The 26,358-nt window shown below is 40.0% G+C and overlaps 1 protein-coding gene across 1 annotated transcript; it reads right to left on the reverse strand.

Moving 5' to 3' along the window:
- Window positions 1-555: 555 nt before the first annotated feature.
- On the reverse strand, window positions 556-26,352 carry IMPAD1 (inositol monophosphatase domain containing 1). The gene is made up of 5 exons (XM_026842242.1): window positions 26,183-26,352; window positions 10,923-11,082; window positions 9,876-9,971; window positions 7,854-8,015; window positions 556-6,409 (listed from the first exon to the last, which is right to left on the reverse strand). Exons 1-5 carry the CDS (start codon window positions 26,219-26,221, stop codon window positions 6,138-6,140), a joined length of 729 nt encoding a protein of 242 aa, XP_026698043.1. The 5' UTR covers window positions 26,222-26,352; the 3' UTR covers window positions 556-6,137.
- Window positions 26,353-26,358: the final 6 nt, after the last annotated feature.

Consider the following 26,358-nt stretch of genomic DNA (forward strand, 5'->3'; position numbering starts at 1 on the left):
GCTTCACTGTACATCCAGTCCTACACATGTTGGTAGGGGTGACAACCATATTTGAAGCTGCACCCAAGCAGAGCCCAAACTGTCATACTGATGTGGAACATTAAAGTATCTTTCAACTTACTCCATGAAAGAGCTAGTACAGTTACTGCTCTAATACTATTCTCATGGAAACAAGAGACTCAAGCAGAATGAAGTAACATGGTTAGGAAGAGTCCCGGAGATTATGTTGGAAGAAAAACTTCTTCAGATCCAAGGAACAATACTATATGGGGGATTTCTAAGCACTCATTTTCCATCACACAAATCCACCAACTTTCACAATAAAACACACATATGAAAGCAAAACCAGTGGAGATCTTGAATTATATTTATCATAAACTTGACTAGACTTGTCTACAACGATAATCCCTCAGGCAGAACGTCATGCACGCATGATGGACACAGCACGGCTGAAGCAGCCTGACATGCATTACCATAAAAAAAAATAAATCTGGTGCACAAAGAAACAATAAATACCCAACAGAAAGACAAGACATAGGAAAACACCCTCACCACTATTTTCAGAGAGTTTATTTATAGAATTGTTATTTCAATTTGGCACACAACTGGAAAATACTAATACAATTTGGTGGGACAACAGGCAAAATGCCAGAGTGTTGCTGGTCCTTTGGGGAGAAAAGAGAAATATGAATTACAAATAAGGAACAACTGGGGTTGAAAACACTATTATCTGAACATGTGCTCTATGAGCTGTAGACCATAAAAAAATAATCTGAATGACTTAGAACCTTGAGACACTGGGGTGATGTTTCCAAATTCTCCAGTAACATGCTGAAGCTGCCAGAAGTGAGTTTAAACACAAACCAGGTTGTTTGCTCTACTGGCAGAAGCTGAGCTCTTCAGAACTTAGCTGAATTTACTGTTTCTGTTTTATCTGGCTTGCTTCTGCTCACATTGAATTCAGAACACTGCTACTGACCAGCAAAATCAGGCCTTTCACAGAGGGCCAACGGAGCCTCTTTCATAAGCAGTGAAGCTCTGCATCCAGAGGAACAGAAATGCTGAATACATATTACATTACACTGAAAAGCTGTTTTCTTCTCCTTTTTTAGGACAGTTTAACTTCTTAGTCCATCTGCATCTTTTCTGCGTGTCCAGTACCACCAATCACACAAATCTCTCCAAGATGTCTTTATTTTGTTGGCATCTATCACACTTCTGGTAGGATCAACACCTTAGACCTTGGTCCCAAATATTAAGCCTGAGGATAAACTGGATAGTTTGCTGTTGTGGTTCTCTTTTTCTGGGACCATTTCCACCTCTGATCTCTCATTTTTCTTGTCCACATGGACTAAGGAGCAAGGATCAGGAAGAAACAAAAAAATGAGGAACAAAGACGGAAAAGTGGCTGCTGATTGCTGGCTTTAGAGGGAGACTCAGAAGGAAATTGGATGAGCACATCCAAACCCCTCTCAGAAAGGCTCAAAGGCTGTGGCATCTGAAAATCATGTAGTATAAGGCTACAACAGATTCTCAACAGGACGCTTGAATGGCACTACCTGCTTGTGGGGTGGTAAGACACTCACAGCAGATGCTAGTATTTCACTATAAGAGCTGCCATACAGAAAGTTGTTTGGTTCAAAAGTCAAGCAATCTTTTGAGTCCTCAGTTACCACAGTCTCGTCTCAACGAGTTACATTACAATGAAGTGGATATACCACAGTTTCATCATTGAGGATAGTAGGTCAGAATATAAACTATGAATAACATTTTGGCAAAGTCAAGTCTGTGATTGTTTGTGTAAAAGGGCCCAAATCTTTACAACAAAGCACTGAATAAGGCTCATCATGAATGGCCTGATGGGAAGCCATCCATACAAACTCTCCTTGGATAAAGGCAGTCTCCCCCACCCTCATCCTGCTTAAAATCACACAGGCGTTTATCTGTGGTCCATTAAATATTAACTGTATGGTTATCTAACCCTGAAGGACAAGATATATGAAGCTATCAATGTAATTTAAATAAAGAATTGGAAATAAATGCTTTCTCTTACAATTTCTCCAGCACAGCCATCTGCTTCTTTTCTCTCCTCTAGCTTTAGAAAACAGATCCACAAAGGGGCTGGGTGTAACTGGGAAGGCAATAGCCTACAAAAGCAGTTTTGCCATCAGAGAAACTGCAGCTGGAACAACATGCATGAGACAACAAAGCAGCCAGCCTCAGCTGCATTAACAGAGACAAGGCCCAGCACAACACTGTCACTTCTCATTGCACTGTTCTTGGGGGACACAGTCTCCTCCTTTACACTATTAAACCAGAAGTATACAGTATTGCACTGCTGTTGCACATCTCCAAGTAAAACGATGCTACAAAGATGCTGGAGTACAGCTGTTTATAAATAAAAAAGCAGAGATGAACTCCAGTGCCCACTCCCCTTCATGCCCCTGATCTTCAACCACTGGCCATTTAAAAAAAACCCAAAATCTCTTCACACCTGAAGCCAATTAGAAAATTCTGTCCACTCTAATGACCACAAAGAAAAAGCAAATACATGAAACATCACTAAATGACTTTGCAGCTTCACCTACATGGTTAATTCACCATCCCTGCTAAATATTTTTATTATTATTATTATTATGTGTGCCATAGATCAGAACAATCAGCTTTTCTATAAGTCCATCTGTAAAAGTCTATCAAATAGGTTAATCTCCAAACTAATTAAGTACAATATTCGACCCTTTTATTTCTGTTTATTTAGAAAATGTTCATTCGGGGAATGAAAGTTAGGACTCCTGGTACAGCACAAGGTATCATCTATGCTATCATCCACTTGTTTTAGCAGAATGAAAAAGAAAAAATACAAATGGCTTTAGAATAATTTCACTTGTGATTACCTCAATCATAATAGCCAGTCAAAAAAATCCACCATTGGAAAACCAATGCTAAAACAATACATTCTCTTAATTCCCTTGTTTGGATCTAAAACGACACCTTGATTTTTTTTATTACAATTTTTAGAAAAGGCGTATTTTTATAGGACCCACCTACACGATGCAACTGTTTTAAGTAGCATGCCTAAAAATGGTGTGACAGTTTTATATGGAAAAGGGTAGACTCTAAAGAACAATATTCTAGCCCAGCACTGAGACATGGGAATGGTATGATTTCATACCACTCTGGGTATAAGCTTAAATCACATCCACACAGCTGAGACCAAACAAATATTTAAGTCAGAATAGCAAAATGTTTTAGAATGGAGTGTAAACATAGTCAAAGAAAGGGGATATACTGAGTGTCAACACTATATAAGCTAATATTAAAGTGCACTGACAGATGAGCACTAAACAAGTAGTTTTGAATACTCTGAATACTTGCTGGCCTGCTTTTATTGTAAAATGGCATCTGAAACTGATAATTCACCAGGTACCTCATATCATTCTCATATCAAAGCAGCTCCTCTTTGAACTAGACTGGGAGACCCCAAGCATGACTTTAGGCCTTAGCTGTATGAGCTCCAGCTGCACAGAAGTAATTAACCGGGCACCTTACTCTCACCTTCTCTTCCACGAGAAGTAAGATCAGGCTAACAGGGCCCACTGTGAAAGGTAGTGAACGCTGTGATCCATTGCAACAAACCAATTTAGGATATAAGCGGGTCTAAAGAAGCATATATCCTCCTAATGGAAGACCAGATATTTTAGTTAGCATATGGGAGGAAGAAAAGGAGAGCTGAAACTGTTCTTTGTATCCTAACTTCCTAAGGAAACATAATTTAGGCAAATACTTCTGTTTACTGCTCTATACCCTCAACTAAGATGTAAGTAAGCCCTTGTATGATATGCAGTATTACTTTTAATTTCTCATACAGAAGCTAAGTCTGATCACAGTTTATGCAAGCGATAGAATCGTACCCAAAATAAAAGCAATCACATTTCCACAAGTTTACACAATTTCAACCTGAATCTAAAACCATGACCTGCCATAGACTGTCTTGATTGCCTATTTAAATACTGTGCATTCAACCTTTGTGACACAATCACATTTTTATACTAGGCTAACTATGGCTATTTCTCGTATTTAATTTTTAATCCATGTTCTTTAACTAATAAACAGAACAATTGCTTTTTTTTATTAGGCTTTAAGTCACTTAAATCAGCCTGAAGGAAAAAAACCTGCAGTCATCTTGTAAAATATTACTAAAGCCTTGATAAATATCTGGATTTTTATTCTTCATGGAGGTTTGGAAGCTCAAGCTTTTCAAAATAGATCAGACCCTTTTTAAAAGGGGCATATTCACCTGTCACAGCATATAGTAATTTATTACATTTAAAAATGTGAAGTTAAGTTGCTTTGTGTATTATCTACATATGTAAAAGCTATTTTCAAACAGCAGCAGTAGTGTCAATTTTGGAAAAACATTTATCTAAAAAAAACTACCCGTACCAAAAGGCTAGTAGGACTAAACTTCAGTCTACTTTGCCAGTAAGTTTACAAAATAAATGATTGTATCTATAGTTATGCAACATCTGAGGATGTCTTTTGGAAGTGTGAACATCAGCTAGAAGTTAAGAGGTATCTAGACATGCTCCACTACTGACATAAGGAGAAAACCCTCTTTTTTATCAGAACAGTATGATAAAAGTTAAAATAAAACTAATTAAGAATTTGGTTTAAACAGCCTAAGCTTATACTGAGAAAACATCTGTATAAAATAAGAATTTTAGCTTTCCTGAGGAGAGATGGGAAGTTTATCTACTGATAATTCAAATAATAGGTATATTTTAACCTTCTGAAACCCTTCGGAGGGATGCAGGGAACAACAGAGATGGTTACATTTTTGCAGATAGAAGTCCACATATTTTAGAGGCACAACAAACTGTCATTTGCTATCAAAGGGCCCAAGTTCTGTTCTGTGAATACAGGACTGACAACATTTGTCAGTAAAGTTTTGCAGACCCTGCTGTATTTCAAGTGCCACATGTTCTTCAAACTTGCTTAAACAGATTCAAGTTCAAATGGTTGGTCTCCATGCAAATTTGCATAAACCAAATTACCACAAGCTGTTTGGGATGGCTCAAGAGCTTTCTGCAGAAAAGAGCGTGCCTTAATCTAAAAAGACAGAAAGTTATTTCTGGGGTTGTAGAAAAATCGCTGGTTTATATCTCATGTTGTAAATGGGAACAACCAATCAACTTACTATTTCTGTTAAAACTCATTCCAAATGACTCTGTGCAATGGAAAAAAAAACCAAAACAAACCCAAGTACTGAAGAAAGAGGCTGCTTCTATAGGCACAAACACCAAATGATGAACAAGTCCTACATCAGAGAAAAATCTAGCATGCATCTTCAACACTGTATGCAGAAATCAAGGACAAGTAGTAACTGTTAAAAACTATACAAGTAAATGTTGCCTTCTTTTAAAAACGTATATGGGAATAGTTACACTGATTAATAAAACACCAATATTCACAACCCATCTGAACTAAACTGGTTTACACCTTCAGGAAAAATGTCAAAATAGTACAGAACATTTCTTCTTTTCTCTTAAAAAGTAGGAGTGCCACACTGTCAAAGATAAACTGTTGCTGCATATAAATTTGTGTCAATATTCTTGTGCTTTCAGTTCAGGGGATACAGAACACAAGGTCATGTTTACTGCTAAATTGTTCACAGAGTTATCAGATGTCTACACAAATCAACCTTTTTTCCTACCTAATTCATTATGAAGTTGCTACAACTACAGTAACAAGATGTACAAGGTTCCAAGAAATTCCTGTGAGAACTACTTAGGTTATTTTATGAATAAATTTGGATTTTTCTTTAGTTCACCTATGTTCACCAATATATACTGTATATGCACCTTGAGTATAAGAACTGCATGAAAACAGTCTGAAAAAAATAAAACATGGAAACTGAGGTGAGGCAATCAGTCCCCTTCCTACTTCTGATTATTATTATTTTATTCTTTTTTAAATACCACCACTGAAGAAACCCAATGCACAATACAGTCCCCAAACCCACACCAAACTTCCTTGCTTTGCCATGCACCTTTCCCAACAGGTTTTCACACCTGCTTCTTCAGACAGAGTGTCTGGAGGCTACAAAAGCACAACCTGTACTTCTCCATCAGTCAAGTTTATTTGTGTGATGTTTTTTCCAGATCTGGAAGTTTTTCAATTAGTGCTTTATGGTTCATGTTGATACTGGCTATAAGTCCTCCCTCATTGCCATCTGAGCCAGTGTAACTAATTTCTTCACCAGTCAGGGTAGTCATATGGCCACCCAATGCTCTCAACACTGCATTTCCAGCACATATGTCCCACTTCTTAATGTAGGTGACATGGATATACACGTCAGCTTCTTCTTGATTCTTTTCAGCCACGTCAAGGAGGGCCAACACTTTATATCCTAGAAATGGGCAGAAGTAATAAAAAAAAAGTTAAACCAAGTTTTCCTGGTCATCACAAAGGATGAATCTACTAGTAAGAGTTAATAATATGTACATGCAGTACTTCAGAAAGTGATGTCATTCATTGTATCATGCCACTCAGTACAATGGAGACAGTAAATAAACTTGTCTGCCCTCTGTCCTGTAGAGAGAATTTGAAAAAGGAACACCCCCCCCACCCATCACACACACACACACAAGATTTTCCATTGCACTCCAATGAAAGCCTTAGGTATTTGAGATTCATTAATTTTAGACAGCCTTTACCAATATGTTACATAGACTTATCTAGAGATACACTAAAAGAACAAGACCAGAAACTTGAATGTAGTTTTGCTCTTACATTCACTCACTTATTTCTCTCTCTGTATTATGCTGATGTCTACCCTTTTCTTCCTGGCTTTTTCTTACAGTAGAAGGAAGATGCATATACCACTCTAATCAAGCAATTCAGCCCAGGGCATACTCCTTTTATCATACATTATACAGTATAAAGTCATTGTTCAAAACAATATTCTCTCTTTTATGGAATTTTTTTCAATATTTCAACTGTTCAACCAATATCCCTGTTTCATTAAACTGTTCCTTTCTTTCTTTTCTTATACAGAGGCAAGCCCTGGAGAAGATCTGCTATAACCAGTTATGCTTTCACTTCCTTCATCATAAGAAAACTCGTTTAGATTCATTGTCAAGAACCTATGCAAGATCTTCCTGACTACACAATCTGTAAGGAAACTGGCTTTCCATATTCAAGACACAGACAGATACATTTCCATAAAATTCAAATTTTGCATGGCTCTTCTAAGCCTTTAAAACAGCTATTGCTTTACACTAGTGCCTCACATATTTGCATTCTGTCAGTAACATGCACAAGTATATTGTGTAAGTTACAAAAAGTAAGCTAAAACCTCTCTGGACTGAATATGAAGCAGATAAAAATAGCCTTTAGTGACACTAGTTTTCTCTTTTGACATAAATGCAAGAAATAGTACCAAACTTTAATGGCATTTTCTTTAAAAATTGTTTAATTAAACTTACTACTAGTTAACCAACAAGCAACAGATTCTCTATGTGGTCACATGATCCGTTTTCCTCCATAGAGGCATGGGTGCCTTCAGTGAATACATATCCGTGTCTTCACTTAAAGGATCACAATGACTTTGCTGGTGAAGGCTTGGATTCACTAACTTGTGAATAGCTTGAAGCCTGAACTAAGTTTCCGTGTAGGTTTCTATACACAGGAGAAACTGTGTCCCTATTGTGAAGTGTTTGCTTTTAGGGATGTGAACAAAAGTTAAGAGGAAAAAGAGGAGATGCCACAGTTATATCCTTTTGTCTAATAAGAGCTATCCCATTAAATCATTTGGAAGCAATAAAATGTATAGGATGCTTAAGGAATCAGACCTGCTCCACCAGCGGGGATTATCACAGTCTTATTTCCAAATGTCTGCCGTGCAACCTGCTCAACTTTTCCTGCATGGGAGCGGGATACAATAATCCTCGGAGTTTTCTCATTGTAGGAGGAACGAGCTTTTACGTTTGACCCACCATCCACCATTGCCCAGGCTACAAAAGAAACACAAATTCTGCTAAGATTTACAAAAGCAATCTCTGTTAAGTGTAAAGATAAAAGGATACTGCTCCAAGAAAATGGAATTGATGCCTCTGACAATGTCCCTCCCTACTGTAAAAGGGAAAGTTAGGGCTGACAGAAGGGTGCATGCCCACATATGCACACAAGCGGAAGACAAAGAGAAACCATCTCCACACACACACACACACACACACACACACACACACACAGACTTTTGTGCATATGGCGTTATTCCATGCCTGACTATTCTTGCGTGACACATCAAAGAAAAAAAAACCAAAATCAAACCAAAACAGAGTAAGAGGGAAAAATCCCAAGCAGTAATATTTAGATCTTGCAACTGGAAAGCCACCGAAGTCAAAACGATGGCTCCAAGTCAGAAACAGATTCAGTATTTCCTCAAACAACCTTCTTATAAGAAAAAAAAAGCCCCATACCTTTCAAAGCAGATAGCAAAAGTGTTATTGTTTTGTTCAGAAGGATATGAATGTTAAGAATGGTAACAGTTTAGGAGGATACTAATGCTAAGAAAAAACATTCGATGTGTGTTTCGGTGGACTGGATTTAGAATACACAACCTCCCACTTGTTTCATCATGAGGTTCAAAGCCCAGCTTAGTAGGCGGCATCCCCCAAGCATTAATTTGACATTTACTTAGCAGACTAACCAGCAATTTCATCTCAGTAGAGGGCCAGATTGTATGGCAACAGACCAAGTTATGTGTAATAACAATGCCGACTGCCCCTTATTGCTTTGTATTTGTGTGGTAGTATTAGGAACAATCCTACTCATAAAATACTGGTATTTTCAGACTGTGAAATGAATACTCTTCACATAGAACAACAGAATTCATTGGATCTCATCTGATGCCATGTCCGAACTTTTCACACTTTGCTATTATTAAAGGAGATAAATTATCTAATTTAGAGTGCCAAAAAACCCCATTTCTTCAGATTGATGTTGATACTTAGAAAAAGATGTTCCAAAATCCCCCAAGATTCTTAAAGCCTGTGGGAATCTAGCACATACTTAAATGACTGAAAATTAAGTTCATATTTAAAGACAGTAAAATATTTAACACAAAACACTGAGTATTCAGTAGGCAAAAAAAAGAACAAAAAACCACATGTATTCAGTCTTAGTTTGTGCCAGAGCTACTGCATAATTTCACAACTCTAGAGGTCAGTATTGCCTAAGGGAAAAGGAGAACAGAAATTCTTGTTTCAAATATATAGTATGTAAAACATGAATACTAAAACTACTTTGAAGCTTTCAGAAGTGCATACATGTTGCCAAACCTGCAGCCATCCTCACTGATACCTAAAGCATTAATTAGTGAAGGGTTGTGGCATTAAAAACATGTCAAATAATCACTAAGGATATGCTACAGTTTTGCCTGTTACATATAAACAGTTACCATTAAAATTTTTGTTATTCACACTGAATAAACATCAGCTTCTGGGTATAATATCACAGACCCATGTTGCTCTGAATGAGCAAAGGTTGAAGACTAACAGCATGCATAAGACTGGTCAGCATGAGTAGGTTTCACTTTCTTTGGTTTACTATAAGCACTCCAACTGAAGGCATCTTAATTCTTAAACATGTTTTCAGTTAGTTTGTTTTAAATGCATCATTTTTATGTTAAACAAGGGCAGCATTTTCCTTCACAGTTTTATAGCACAAAACACATCTGCAGCTCTAACTCCGAGGTCTTTTGCCCCAAGTACGATTTTCTCATTTATACCTACAGGTGTTCTCTCAAACATTAAATTTTAATTACCACTATGCCTGAAGAGGCTGGAAACATGTGAAGAAATATATGAAGGTACCTGTATATGCTGAGAACGGCTTGTGTATCACTCCTATTACTGGTTTACCATTTACAGCCACGCAAACCATTGTCGTGACATACTGTCGAAGATCCTCTGTGGGCAAAATGAGAAAGTGAGTAAGTTTACAGCCAGATGCCAAGAACACAAAAAGAAAGCAGACCTGATTTTACAGAAATGCTGTTCTTTGGACACTAGTCTACATTTTCCCTCCTACATTTATGTAACTTTGTTGTATCTTCAAATAACCTTGCAGTTTTCAAACAACTTTAAAGACTTTTCAGTTTTCCAGCAAGTTTTCCTGTTCAGCAGATGTAACCTATACTCCTGCCAGATCTACTGCTAACAGCTGTGTCTTTTGCAGCATATATTTTCATGGAAATCTGTGCCCCTATATCCTCCCTTCTCTGTCCCACTTCCTATCCTCTATTGGTTCAAAGCTGATAAATGAAATACCAAAAAGCCTTCACTGGAAAAGGCAATTGTGTCAAGGGAACATTCGCAAATAATCCCCATTTTTCTTTTGTTCCAGTACTTATCAGCAAAAATTTTAGTTGGATTACGTTGAACTGCTTATGTGACATCTTAAAACATTTGAAAAATGGGAAGATTGAATTATGCATGCTTTTTTTAAAAACTCTTAATTTTTTTATATCAAGTTGAATATTTACTATTATTCCATTTAAATAAACAAAAAATATTCTGAGATATTTAATGTTGCCAGAGTAATAACTGAAAGAAATGTCATTCCAGAAGAATCTATAAGTGACAGTTACCGAGAATCTATAAGTGACAGTTACCATTTATTTTAGCAAATACTTAGTAGCAAGGAATATCAAAGTAATTTCAGAGTTGAAATATACAGAAGTAAACACTGTAGTTTGATAACCACAGATTTCATTATGCAATTTGTTCAATTAAATCACACTAGCTTTGACATAACACACTTTAATAAGAGATGCCATTTTAAATACTTACTATTTTGTCTCCAGTATAAAAGGCAGACATCAGAATTACACACATGATTTGTCAACAAGAATCAGCTACCTGTGTATTCTTGTGTAGCATCTAAGGGATCGATCCAGACAGTAACACTTTCTGCTGGAACCTCTTTAGGCTGTATTTTTTGTTTTATGTCTTCAGGAATACTGCGATCCCAAGAGACTGTCTCCTGATCAGCTGTATCAACACGTTCTTCAGAGTTTATCTATGATAAGACAACAAAAGTAGTTGTATTAACTTATCAGATACAGTAACTGTAGCACTCAGGGAAAGTTACAGGTTTGCTCACATCTTCTCTTTCTCCCTTCACATCCAGCTAAAAGTGCATGAATTAGTCATTCTTCAGCAACTCACAAGCTATTACCATCATGCAACAAGCAATGGAAAATCACAACCCAGAATTTTACGGTGAACCTCACCACAGCTGGACACCGTTTCTTTGGCTGCAGTTCTTTCTACTGAACATTCTCACAGTATGAACTGCTTTTTTTTAAAAAAAAAAAAGTTAAGTGCAGTTGCTTCGAAGACTACAAGCAGAACATTTGACTTTGGAGAATCACACAGTATACAGATACAGTAGGGTTCTAACATTCTATTTATACAGATCAGTAGATGCAGATAATGTACAGATATTTTATCAACAAATATTGTGCAGATTGTGGTATGACTTGGGGAGTAGGAATCCTAGTATATATTCCTGCTTCTGGCACTGAGTTACAACTAGTAATTTAAGAAGCTCATGTGTAATCATTACACAACTGTCAGACGAATGATATTTTATAAACAATAACATTCCATAACTGTCTTTGGGTAGGTTGAGGTAAGGACCTAAGAAACCCATGAAGAACATTTATAAACAGCAAAGGTCACATTTAAGCTTACTGCCACTTGCTGGCTAACTTAATGAATTTTATTCTGGACCATGTTTCATTTTAGTGTGCCAAACAGGGTTTGGTCCAGTAGCAGAGCATACAGTCCCAATCTGCTGAAGAGAAGAACATTCTTCAAAACCCAAAACAATGTCATTGTGACTGCAGTAGCAAGATATTTCTGGATCACAAGAGATGCAGTTATCACAAAACACCATACTTAATGATCTCTCATGACACAAAACATCGTATAACCTGTTCAGGAAGAATTACTGGGGAAATATGGACCAATTCATCTTAACCCATCTTTACCAGCTTACTACCAACACAAAAATGGTTTATAGGAGAGCTGTAATGCAATTGGACATAAGCAGTGCTAACAGGAATGTAGACAAATTCATCCTGTTTACTTTTAGCACTGCAATTACATGAGGAGACTAGAGGGGTCACAGGTCAGCAGGAGAGCACCTGAAGAGTAGCTCAAAGGAACTGTAGCCAACAAGTCAGCTGCATCAGGGGCCCAACTGAAATGTCTCTATGCAAATACATGTAGTATGGGGAATAAACAAGAGAAGCTAGACCCATAGGCACACTTTCAGGGTTATGATCTTACTGACATCACAGAGACAGGCTGGTATGACTCCTATGACTGGACTGTTGGAGTGGAAGGATACCGGCTCTTTAGGAAGGACAGGCAGGGCAGACGAGGAGGGAGTGTTGCTCTCTCTGTCTGCTATGTCAGTGACCAGCTGGAATGTGCAGAGCTCTGCCTGGGGATGGATGAAGAGCTGACTGAGAGCTTATGGGTCAGGATTAAAGGGAGGGCAGGGACAGAAGACATTATAGTGGGGATCTGCTACAGGCCACCCAACTTTCCTACAGTAATACTGAGAGGATGAGGCCCTCTATAGACAGGTAAGAGCAACCTCATATTCACAAGCCCTGGTCCTCATGGAAAACTTCAACCACCCTGGTATCTGTTGAAGAGACAGCACTGCAGGGCATAAGCAATCCTGGAGATTCCTGGAATACAGTGATGATAGCTTCCTTCTAAGTGATGGAGGAGCCAGTGAGGAGAAGTGCTGTGTTGGCCCTTGTTCTCACCAACAAGAAGGGGCTGGTGTGGAGTGTGAAGCTCAAGGGCAGCCTTGGCTGCAGTGAACATGATATGGTAGAGTTCAAGAACCTTAAGATGGCAAGGGCACACGGCAAGCTTGCTACCCTGGACTTTAGGAAAGCAGACTTTGGCCTCTTCAGGGATCTGCTTGGTAGAGTAACATGGGATAAAGCCCTGGAGGCAAGAAAGGCCCAGGAAAACTGGTTAATATTCAAGGATTACTTTCTCCAAGCTCAGAAGTGATGGAAGAAGTCAGGTAAGACCACCAGGAGGCCTCCATGGATGAACAAGGTGCTCCTGGACAAGCTCAAATGTAAAAAGGAAGCCTACAGAGGGTGGAAGCAGGGACGGGTAGCCTGGGAGTAATACAGAGAAGTTGTTCAAGCAGCCAGGGAACACATTAGGAAAGCTAAAGCCTAGATAGAATTATATCTGTCCAGGGATGTCAAGAGCAACAAAAAAAGCTTTTACAGGTATGTTGGTTACTAGGACTAGAGAAGACTAGGGAAAATGATGGTTCTCTCCAGACAGAAAACTGAGACTTGGTCACCTGGGATACGGAGAAGGCTGAGGTACTCAATGACTCCTTTGCCTCAGTCTTCACCAGCCACACCATCCAAGTCGCAGAAGGCAAAGGCAGAGACTGGGAGAATGAACTGCCCACTGTAGGAAAAGATCAGGTTTGAGACCATCTAAGGAACGTGAAGGTGCACAAGTCCATGGGACCTGATCAGATGCATCCATGGGTTCTGAGGGAACTAGCAGATGAAGTGACTAAGCCACTATCCTTCATATTTGAAAAGTTGTGGCAGTCTGGTGAAGTTCCCGTTGACTGGAAAAAGGGAAACATAAGCCCCATTTTTAAAAAGGGTAATAAAGATGACCCAGGGAACTACAGGCAGTCAGTCTCCCCTCCATGCCCAGCAAGATCATGGAGTAGATCCTCCTGGAAACTATCCCAGAGCACATGGAAAATAAGGAGAAGATTGGTGACAGCCAACATGGCTTCACTAAGGGCAAATTGTGCCTGACAAATTTGGTAGCCTTCTTCGACAGGGTTACAGCACTAGTGGATAAGGGAAAAGTAACTGATGTCACCTACATGGACTTGTGCAAAGCATTTGACGTTGTCCTGCACAACATCCTCGTCTCTAAATTTGATAGACATGGATTTGATGGATGGACCGCTCAGTGGATAAGGAACTGGCTGGATGGTCGCACTCAAAGTTGCAGTCAATGGCTCAACATCCAGCTGGAGACCGGTGATCAGTCATGTTCCTCAGGGATCAGTGTTGGGACCAGCACTGTTTAACACCTTTGTCGGTGACTTGGACAGTGGGATTGAGTGCACCCTCAGCAAATTCACAGATGGCACCAAGTTGCGTGGTGTAGTTGACAGGCTGAAGGAAAGGGATGCCATCCAGAGGGACCTGGACAGGCATAAAAAGTGGGCTCATACAAGCCTCATGAAATTCAACATTGTCAAGTGCAAGATCCAGCACATGGGTTGAGGCAATACCATGCACAAATACAGGCTGGGTGAAGAGTCAATTGAGAGAAGCCCTACAGAGGATGATTTGAATAGTGGATGGAAAACTGACTATGAGCCAGCAATATACACTCGCAGCCCAGAAAGCCAAATGTATCCTGGGCCGCATCAAGAGAGTGTGGCCAGCAGGTCAAGGGAGGTGATTCTCCCCCTCTACTCTGCTCTCATGAGACCCCACCTGGAGTGCTGTGTTTAGCTCTGGGGCCCTCAACATAAGAGGGACATGGACCTGCTCCAGCAGATCCAGAGGAGGCCACAAAGATGATCAGGGGGCTGGAGTAACTCTCCTGTGAGGACAGGCTGAGAGAGTTGGGGTTGTTCAGCTTGGAGAATAGAAGGCTCCAGGAAGACCTTATAGCAGCTTCCCAGTACCTAAAGGGGGCCTACAGAAAAGATGGGGAGGGACTCTACCACAGAGTGTAGCGATAGGACAAGGAATAATGGTTTTAACACTGAAAGAGAGTAGATTTAGATTAGCCAGAAGAAAGAAATTATTTTCTGTGAGGGTGGTGAGGCACTGGAACGGGTTGCCCAGAGAGGCTGTGGATGCCCCCTCCCTGGAAGTGTTCAAGACCAGCTTGTATGCGGGTTTGATCAATCTGACCTAGTGGAAAATGTCCTTGCCTGTGGCAGGGGAGTTGAAGTGAACTGATCTTTAAGGTCTCTTCCAACCCAAACCATTCTATGACAGTATTTCTATGTTCCTACTGCCAATAAAAAGGAATTCATTGCCTTTCAAGCTTCAGCCTGTGTAAACCCTTCAGAAATGCATCACTCCACTAATGACTCAGTAGGATGATGATGCTATGGCTTAGATGTGTAGGTTACATGTCTGAAGTTGCGTGTTATACCAATCTGGACTTTTAGGACATTTCAGAATGTAAGGAACACAAGCATTTTTGTTCTTAGTAACTTTAGAATTATATTAGAGGAAGCCACTTTTAAAGGCATGCCAAACTGACTAGTTCTGATGTCCAGTCAAGGCAAAATAGTAGGCGCACATGAGATGCAATGGGTCTACAACCTAGAACTACCGCTTTATCTTTACTTGTTACGGTTGATGTTGAGACTGCTAGCTCAGATTCAGATTTCTGACCGCTAGAGTAGATAAATCCCCTCCGACTAAAAGAACTTGTTACTATAGATGTTGTAGGGAAGTGACATTGAAAGACAGTGAAAATAAAGAAATGATCAGACTGTGTTTGAATGTTACAGACTTCGTATCAGCATAATATTTACCTAACTCATATCATGACAAGAAAAGACATCACACCTGTCAACTGTAACAGATTATTAGCAAAAGGTTAAGGGCCATCTCCAAGAGAACTCAAAAAAAGAAAGCAAGCAGAACTGCAGCAACTACAGCCATACATCATAGCTGTCTTCTCACGTAAAACCAGTATGTATTTGAAGCATTGTATGCCAAACACAAAGTCCTTGAAGTTGCCGTGACATTTACAAATTAAACATCTGTCACTGCATAATAAACCTGATGATTCGGTTTTCCCCTAGGGAAAACAGCCCTGCAAAGTCAAGATGACTAGTCCCACAGACTTGGCAGCCTCAACACAGCCCCTGGGCAGTTTAATTTTCACTACAGCATATTATGCACCACCATAAAAAAAAACATTTCCTCAACAAAAGGGAGAGGCCTCTAAAAAGTTGAAGGGTTGGAAACAATCTTCAAAAGGATTAACATCTTGTTAAACCTGTTGTTACAGTAATAAGACTGTAACCTATTGTTTTCAGAGAAAGACCTCCTACTAGTTCAAATTTTGTAGTGGTGGCCATGACACTGCAGCATTTATAATGCTTGTGAGGAGTCTCTCTCAACAGCCAATACTAGTCTGCCAGGAAAAAACAAAAAAGCAAAAAGGAGAAAAAAAGGTAAACGAAGGAAGGTAAATGGAAAAAAAAAAAGAAAAAAGCAGTGAGGTTGCAGAGCCATCTGGAGAAAATAAAAAGAAAAAAAATCAACTAGGTTACTAGTTCTTCCATTCATATGACCATTTACTCTGTAGTCTTGGCTGAATATTCCACAAGTTATAGTTCACGTAGAAATTCATAGCCATTCCACAGCATGCAGTTATTAAATGTATTTATTGTTAGGAAGCTATATTATAGGTTTTGCAAGACATGCTTGCCTAAGAGAGGATCATCAAACCTTAACACTGGGAACCTTCCCTGCCTGCCCTACCCCCCCCCCCCCCGAATATACCCAGAAAACAGAAAATATGCCTTTTTGTTAACATGATGCTGCCTTCCTACTTGTCATTCTCACATGCTGGAAGCCTGCAGAGGCCATGACCTTACATTTCAAGCTTTTCTGAAGCAATATGGATATGTAGTTGACTGCATTCCCAAGTTTTCACTCAGAAATTAGGAGTAGCTATGGTAGAAAGACAATCACAATGCCAAATGTTTCAGAGATTTTTCCAGCAAGACACTCCGAGTCAGTTAAACTGCTATGTTAGTATAAATAATAATAAAGTTTGCATACTTGCTATCATGTAGATAGCTTTACGTACTCATAAGAATCAGATTTAGATAGCAACCCATCATGCAAGATCTTGAGACAGCAAGCAGAAGACAGAAATGAATAGCTATTTGGGGTTAGCCACCTGAGAGCCATAAGCTGCAAAAGCCCATCTCAAGAAGTTCTATAAGCTGCCCACTGACATGGAGCTTAACTACATTTCAGCAATCTTCCCCAGTTACACTTGAAGGTAAAGACCTTCTTAAAAAAGAACAACTGCATCAAACAGAGATTTAATAAAATATATGTGAAGTGGTGAATGCACTACTGCTGAAAGGTCAACAAAAAAGTTATTTCATAAATAAGGCAGTCCAGCTGCATCTCACCAGCACAGAGTTTCCTTAAAACAAGTTTGTGATGTGCAGGAATTCTGTAATGGATGAGGGATGCTGCTCAGAGTCAGCAGCAGAGATCCAGTGACAACACAAGGATCAGACCACAGCGTGTCTTCCTAAACACCCAGGTAACCCCAGCTTTCAGAAAACAGAAAACATTCTCCTCTGGCATGTTGGTGATTGGAAAGATCTGCTCAGGAACATGAGAAGCAACCCAGGAGAGTACTACAAACCTGTGTGGATAAATGCAGTGCTCTGAACAAAGAGCCAACAGTCCCAACCACATAAAGACTTCAGGGAACCTCACAGTGGCTCTCTGTCCTATGTAGGGCTAATCCCTACCAGCACTTCATGATGTCTGTGTGGCAGCTCATCACCCAACAAACCTACTTGAATACCAGCTAGCTGTCTGTGGCAAGGTGAACAAACTCAGGCATTTTCCTGGTTTGAAAGAGTATGACACAGCTGTAGTTTTGCCTCTGAATTCACCCATTAAAGATAAATTAAACTGAAAAAAATTTATGCTAAAAAAATTAAATAGAAGTTTCTGTTCAAATACATGATTTTTTTTTTTAAGTAAACATCAGTACATGAAAATGCAATGCTTTTCTTATAAAGTGTTTTGAGGTATTATTTATTACTCCCTCTCTTTCTCCATATCCTTATTCATTACAATATTTATTTTGTATTTTAATATGGAAATAATCCAATATCTTAAAAAAAGATGAGGTAGTACAGCTCTTTATTCCTGAGAGCATCAGTATCCCCATCTGACAATTAAGTCCTCTAAAATCCAAAGCTCAGTGTCATTTTATTAGACTAGAAAACAAAACAACACCACAAATACTATCACATATGTATTATAAAGGAGAAATATTAATTAAGCTACTCAAGGAAAAAAAAAACAAAAAACCACAAACCAAATCCCCAAGTTTAGGTAACAAAAGATAATATTTGTTAGTCAGAATATAAAAGTATTCCACGTATTACATTTCAAAAACAGAGACTGGAACAGGTTGCCCAAAGAGATGGTAGATGCCCCATCCCTGGAAAAGTTCAAGGTCAGGCTGGATGGGGGTCTGAGCAACCTGATCTATTTGAAGATGGCCCTGCTCAATACAGGGGGGCTTCACTAGATGAACTTTAGAGGTGCCTTCCAACAGAAATTATTCCATGATTCTATGATTCAGTGGATAAGTCTATTGATTTGAATGGGAGCATAAAAATTAAAAGCCTGGAGGCCCAGACAAAATGGCATATACAGGGGAATGTTAGTAAAACATTAATAGATGTTTGATTTTGTTCTGTTTTGTTAGGGCACTAACTCTGAATGACACATACAGTCACTTCACCAGTGATTATGTAATGTAAACACTACGCATAGCCAAGATGCAAACTTAACTTTGCCATTTGTATTCATGTGACAGGAGACTGAGGAAAGGAGTGGAGGGACAGAAGTAAATAGAAACACTTACAAACAATAAACCAACAATTATTCTCAAACCTTCTTACTGGCTGAGAGATGTTCCCTGCAGACAGTGGAAAATATTTTATAACTATAGGCACCCTCTGGACTAATGTCAAGAGCAGCCAGTAAGAGGATGCCTACAACTACACACCCTGAAAGGCATATTGTCCTTCTAGGTGGCTGCATAGGACTGTATTTGATTTGTTGTTATTTGATAACATTTGACTATGTTTGAGAGATGTCACAACTTGGGAGAACAGTTTAACCAGTAGCCTTTGGGTTTTCCCCTGGTTTTGGGCCAAGCCTCACACCGCGTCCCTCCAACCACTGCTGTTGCACTGCTCTGAAGAGCGACGTGCCCTTATGCCCACTACATTACAAGTCAGACTATTTTACCTCCATTTGCTCAGATTCTACCTGTTTTTTCCTTCAAACATATCAGAGGCAAAAACTGTCTCATCTTCTCATGGTATCTATATACACACAAACTGTGTGAAGGAATCAGATGCCAAAACCTCTGAATATAAACACCCACTCAACAAGTCAGGGCGTATAAATATGCACAAGAGAGCGCTCTCCAGGAGAGCAAGATGCGGTCAAAGCAGCATTTCCAATAACCAAGAGAAGTATCTAACTTATCCTGCTTAGGAAACAGGGCTCCAGAATCTGCTACAGAAGGAAGGACTTGCATTCACACAAAGACTTAGCTCACCTGCAGTCAGGACGACTCATGATCCGTCCCTTTCAATTTCTGAATCTGAGGGCAGCAAGGAGCAGTTTTCACTATGAACAAAAGCTGCTTCCTGAAAGCTTATGTTACTTGACACTGAAAAGAATGCAAATAATTTGAACAGTAGCTTTCCCAACATAGTGAAAAATTCTAGTTTTATTCAATACACTGATATTTTTAAACCAGCTGCTTCCTTTTTAAAGGATTCTTTTCCTCCTTAGATTACCACACATATTAGAAAGGGAAAAATGAGCTTTTACAGGTGATCTTCATGCCTTTCAAAAAGGTTCCTTTTGCTAGGGTCCACTTTACAGAGTTTTAGCAGGATAGGTTTTATTACTAAAGGAGAGGACCTTGATGAATCACATCGTTCTCTAAATAAATAGCCCGTTAAAAGGTAATAAAGTTTAATAAAAATATAAAGTATATTTGTATATAAATGGGTAAGGTACAAAAATATTCTAAGATATAATAAAAGGGATAAAAACCGTTGGTCTCACGTTTTCATTCATCTGAAATGAAAACAGCAAATACTTCTATAATAGATAAAGGAGACATGCATTTTCCAGGCACAGCACTCCAGACAGAAGTTCTCCTCTACCATCAACTATATCTCCATTTATTTTAACAACAAAAGGTATACACTCCATGCAGGAGCAAGATGACAGGATGTGCAAAGAAGAATATGGACAAGCCTAAATGTCAAAAAGCTCAATTAGTGCTTAGCACAACTTGTTACCTGGCTTTGGTCATTAAGCCAGCAGGAAGCAGACTGAAACAAACAGGTTTACATAAATTGTAAAGACGTATCAAATAACAACTCTGCTTCTACTGGCTTATGATAAACAGAAGCTGGTGAAAACAACAAAAATGCAACAGAAGGAATCAGCATGGATCACAGAATTCAGTTTCCACCAGTGATCTGTACAAACAACTAGAATTTAAAACCAGTAAAAGCCACTCGATCGTTATCTCACACAAGTTGTTTCAGTAGATGGCAAAATAATCCATTACTGTTCTACAGAGATGCAAGTCTAGCAAAGATAAAGGAATGACTAGCTTGTCACGAGATTTGTAACACTACTCCTCATTTTAAGAAAACATCCAAATAAAGCCAGATTAGAAATCTACCAATACAATAAAAAACACCAAGAAAACTTTTTCTGTTTGTGAACAGCTATACTACCAAGAAACTCAAATCTCCAGATGATCAGATGACAGATTAAACATCCCCCATACACGCACAAGGCAAATGAACTACTTGTAATTACCCCTGCAAAGATAATCACAGAACTCATTACCATAAAGTTACGGCTTTAATTTCATGTCACATAGAGAGAACCAACAGAATCTGTTGTCGTGGTTTGAGCCCAGCAGGCAACTGAACATCTCACTGCAGCTTGCTCCCCCCTTCCCCCTCAGGAATGTGAAGGAGAAAATACAAAAAAAAAAAAAAAAAAAAAAAAAAAAAAAAAAAAAAGATAAGGACAGGGAGGGATGACTCATCCATTCTGGTCACAGGCAAAATACAGACTCAAAACATCAGTTTAATTCAAACACTAACAACATTTAGCAAACAAGAGTAAGCCAGTGAGAAGTATTAACAGATCTTAAAAACACCTCCCCTCACCCCCATCTTCTTCCCAGGCTCAGCAGAGGGCAGGGAGTTGGGGTTACAGTCAGTCCTGCTGCTTCTTCCTCCTCGGGGGGAAGACTCATTACACTCTTCCCCTGCTCCAGCATAGCATCCCTCTCACAGAAGACAGTCCTCCACAAACTTTCTCTGACTTGTCCTTCCCATGGCATACATCCTTTCCAAGATGCTCCAGCATGGATCCCTCACGCACACTGCAGTCCTCCCAGCACCGAACCACAACAGCAGGGGCTTCTTCCCTCAGAGTCCTGGCCTCCTTCAGATGCAGTCACCTGCTCTGGCATGGAGTCCTCTAAAGGCTGCAGGTGGGCATCTGCTCCACCACGGACCTTCATGGGCTGCAGGGGGATAACCTGTGCTCTCACCCCAGGCTGCAGGGGAGTCTCCGCTCCAGCGCGCCTCCCACTCCTCCTTCTCTTACACTGACCTCAGTGTTCTCATAAGTGTCCTACTCACAGGTTCCTCTTCTTAAATACATTATCACACTGTCATTAATTGGCTCAGCCTTGGCCAGAGACGGATCTGACTGGGAGCCAGGGAATCTTGAAGAAGCTTCTCACAGGAGCCACTGCTGTAGCCCCCCTCCCCCACTACCAAAACCCCCACCACACACACAAATCCAGCAAAGTTATCTAGTATCAATTAAAACACGTCAAGAGATGCATCTCCAGTCAACACCTGTTACTGAGATTTCCGATTACCCTTTATACTTCCAGCTTTACTTAGAAACCTATTGGCAGTTGCTAAGATCATCCAGGTCAGAAGAACATCCATTTTGCTAAAAACCCTAAAACCTGAGGATGCCATTCTCGCAACATGAAGAGACAAAGAAATTACTGAAATTATTCAACAAAGCACTGAAATCCTTCTGAAGTTTAAGTAGCACTTTGGTTTTTAAACCTACTTCTTTAACACACCTATCTTTCACACAGAATTGTTAACAGATGCAGAGCTTTCCATCTCAGATGAAATTCTACTTTTCTAAGTACGATAGTCGGCACTGTGGTCGGAAGCCTGTAAACAGCAGGTTTAAACCTAGGAAGTACTTCAGGTATCTTGATAAAAAAGGAGTGCTTGGAGACTAATCTTCAAAAAGTGGGATTGATTTAGAAGAATATCTCATTAAAAGTAAAACTGCCATGTTCTTAAATTTCCATTTCAAACACTGATGCCTGAGTCCAGCATTTTCATGTACAAGCTTGAAATGAGGTATTTATCATCTGTCTTAACTTGGAAGAAAAAGAATGTTCAGATTCAGGGAAGTTGCAAGACCATGCCCTGGTTTTGGCTGGGGTAGAGTTTCTTTACAGTAGCTAGTACGGGGGAACATTTTGGACCTGTGCTGGAAACAGTGATGACGGCACAATGATGTTTTAGTCACTGCTGAGCAGTGCTTACACAGAGTCAAGGCCTTTTCTGCTTCTCACAAGACCCCCACCAGTGAGTAGACTGGGAGTGCACAAGAAGTTGTGAGGGGACACAGCTAGGACAGTTGACCCCAACCGACCAAAGGAAGTGTTTCTAGCCATTCTCTAACTGGATTTGGAAACACCATTTCCCCAGTGCCCTCTCCTCCCAGCAGCAGGGTTGGCTCAAGCATCTCCTTAATCCCCTCACCTGATTCCCATCACAGTCCTCCTTATTGCACTACTGTGCTAGCACAAGGAATAAATGGGGCTGCATGGAGAACCAACCAGAAATGCAGTGAAGTAACGAAGAAAAGATAAATAAATTTTTAGAAATGAAAAATAGCAGAGAGGATGATTATTTCTGGATCAGAGCTGTTCTCAGCATGACAAAGAGAGAAGGAAAACACCACATCAGTAGCATAGGAGCAGTAAATACCTCAAGCCTGTAACCACAGTTGATAACTTTTTCAAGAGAAACCACTGCACATATTTTAGCATTAAATGTATTTTAAAATAATCAACTGCACAAACATACTTCATAGAAGATGCGTGCAAATATCGATTGCTGGATGTTTAGTGCGATCAAACAATACTGGGTAATACCCGAGTTAAAAATAACTGACTTGCCCCTTCCTCCCTCATCTTTCTCACACCTATTTCTGAGGCATATAACAACAATACTCAACACCATACAATCTACTACAGATTTTGATCTGCTTTTCTTCAGTCTTACCTAACCTAGCTGTGAGAAGTCTTGAACTGATGCAAATGCATCTATTTATATCAAATAGGGCAGGTGATGTAAGCAGTGGAGTTCCTCTTTCTCTGTAGAGATGATAGCTTTATTTAAAGGACAAGGGAAAACACTTTCTACGTTAGGTTTTTTTTCCTCTTACTTTCCTCAGATTTTGGAAGCTTTTTTATAAGTCGCAACTGTCAGGCTTGTAAGACTCTTTCCAGATTTATTTCAGCTTCTGCAAATGAGAAGCCTAACTCTTCCATCTTCTCTTATTAATCACACCTTAAGAGATCTGCTTCAGATGGACTGTTTGCATGCTTCCCCTTATTATGTCCAGCAGTACAATAAAGGGAATTCAAGGCTGCTCACTGACTTAAGCTTATTTCAGTCAAATGACTTCTCCCTCTGGTTATTTTTAAACATTGGAAAGCCATAGCTATTCTTAGAGGATAATTAATGTATCATTTCCTTTGCATTATAAGCATATTTTGGCACCCAGGTTTTGTGCTGGTATTTTTTTTCTTGGCTGCAGCATTTGGCACCAATTTAAATGTTGAGGTACCCCTGTTAGGCTCGAGGACTCCACAATGCAAGTAAATCAGCGTTGCACCTAAATTTACTCTTCGAGTTCTTTCAGTTTTTCTTTGACAGCTTTTGTTAGCAGCATCTTTAACAATAAGAGGAGTTTTACTCAACTTCAGCAGTGTTTTTTATGCTGGAGCATCACTCTGTACACAGGCATAATGCTACAGGTATAAAGTACAATGCTGCTTACAAAAAGCAGTTTTATACTGCCTCACATGAAAGGTGTCTCAGGAAATCCTCTATAATCCTCACAGTCACACCAAAACTGCAGCAGGTCTGTTCTATGAAACAGCAGCAGTTTTAGATAGTTTGTGCTGAAGGTACACATGAAGGACTTGCAGATTTCTGAGAAGTGTATAGTGCCACATGTATATAGTAAAACCAAGTTTTTATTTTGGTTTGGACAACTGTTTATGAATACATCTTCATCACTGTATAGACTTTAAGAGACAGCACATCAGTATATACAGCTTAGTGGATGTTTTTTAAAGCCCACATGAGATAAGCTGTTATTATCCAGCTCATGTATTCAGAATACTAAATATCCCAGAGCTGATCTGTCAGATTGATTAGATCAGCTGAAAGATTTGTCAGACTCTTCCTAGACATAGTCAATGCTCAAGCTCAGTCAATCTAAGAGGAAGAGAGAGATCGAAAGAGAGCAAGACACATATGCCTGATGTTTTACAGTTCCACAGATGTACATGCACTTTTTGTCTTCATACTGTGTTTGAGAACACAAAGTACCATCTACTTTTAAAAACTAGCACCTCAAGTCAACTGTAAGGGAAATAAAAAGGAGTACCAGTTTTTAAAAGATGTTCAAAGTTAACGCCCTCTGAGAGAAAGACACACAAGCCAGACTGTCACCGCTATGAATCCCAGGCACTGGAGCAGAGTTTACACACTTGACCACAGACATGGAACAGGCAATGAAGTTCACCGAGCTCTGCAAGTCCAAACCAAACCCCCAGCCTTCTCTAAAAGCACGGAGAACCGTTATATCTAAACTAATGAAGTCACTCCATTTGTAGAAGGGGAGAAAGCGTACTGGTTTCAGACTGTGATACAGGCATGCTGTAATGCCAAGCTCTGTGAGGACACTGCATAGCAGAAGAGAATAGGGGACAATACTTTTTCTTCCTTTGACGTAAGGCCTGTGAAGGTGGCTTGCCATTGACAGACAATCCAGCAATCTTCAGAACACAGCCTTCATAATCCTTCTGTAGAGGAAGATTAATCAAGTACCCAATTTATTTCAAATATTGAAGAATTTCGTGTTTCCTTTAGATTTACTATTGAATGGGTTCTCTTCAACACTTTTTTTTAAAAAAAAAAAAAAAACAAACCACAAACCAAAACATAAAACCACACATCACCCCGAGGAACTTCCAAAACAGCCACTGAAAACGTAATGGGTAGTAACTAAATCACACTACTTTTTCTCTCACCCTGTCCTGGAAAAGCATGCAATCACCACCTCTGAAATCAAATAGGGTTTTCTGTCTGTTTGAAATGACTGTAAAAAGCTAAGGCATTTAACAGCAGGAGACTGAAGAGAAGTTCCCATTTACTAAAGTGAAAATGGAAAAAAAGCCAACAAGATGCAAAAAAGTTGCAACCTGAAGTGTTAGACCCAGATTTTGGAAGCAAATAAGGGTAGAGAAGGGTGTATGCCTCAAAGAAAATTCATTTTTCCCATGTAGGCAGTGATCAACAGCGTGACACAGCTGTTAGTTTAAATGATGTCCCAAAGTCACAAGGGCTAAAACTTCAGATATTGTGACACTGTGTTCCTAATCCTCAAATTCTCAATCCCTTCTCTCCGTTCCTGGCTCTCCCTATAACTTAGGGCAGGACAACTGTCAGGAAGGATAGTTAAGAAAATAACAGCACTGCTAATCTCAGCGCCGTTAAGGTACGCAGAATTAATGCCATCAAGTCACCTTTATCCTTAACCAGAGAGCACATAATCCACAAGGGTTAGACTCGGTGATTTTCCCCCCTCGCGTCTATATTATTTCAAACGCCTTGTTTCACCCCCCATGGCTTCGCCGGCCCGCGACCCAACCCCTTCCCCTGCAACCCACGGCAGCGAGTACGAGGCGGCACCGCCACAAGATCAGCATGAGGGGAATGAAAAATGCAAAACGGGGGCAGCAGCACTTCCCCTCGGCGGTTACAAAACGGCGGGGCGACACGTGTCTCCCCGCGACCGGCCGAGCCCTCGGGGCTCCTCACACGGCCGGTAACCGGCACCCGAGGCCTGGAGCTTCCCGCCGGGGTGAGGGGTTGGCGGGGACCCGGCACCCACCTGCACGGCAGGGAAGGCGCCCTTCAGCAGGTAGAACATCCTGCGGTTGGAGAGGAGGTCGCCGCTCGTCAGCTGCTCCTCGGCCCCCTCCCGCGTCTTCCCCTTCGCCTTGGCGTTGAGGACGTTGCCCTCGCGGACCCGCTTCACCTCCTCCCCGCCCCTGACGGCGGCCAGGA

The sequence above is a fragment of the Athene cunicularia genome, assembly GCF_003259725.1.
Source record: "Athene cunicularia isolate RWA chromosome 2 unlocalized genomic scaffold, athCun1 chr2_part1, whole genome shotgun sequence".
Taxonomy (NCBI): Eukaryota; Metazoa; Chordata; class Aves; order Strigiformes; family Strigidae; genus Athene; species Athene cunicularia.

Excerpts from the sequence above, each read along its gene's own strand:
- IMPAD1 (XM_026842242.1), bottom strand. The coding sequence starts at position 26,221 with ATGTTCTACCTGCTGAAGGGCGCCTTCCCTGCCGTGCAG. Across the intron at positions 9,972-10,922 it reads TGCTACACAAGAATACACAG|AGGATCTTCGACAGTATGTC; the intron begins GTAGCTGATTCT and ends TTTTGCCCACAG. Across the intron at positions 6,410-7,853 it reads AATCCCCGCTGGTGGAGCAG|GATATAAAGTGTTGGCCCTC; the intron begins GTCTGATTCCTT and ends GCCCATTTCTAG.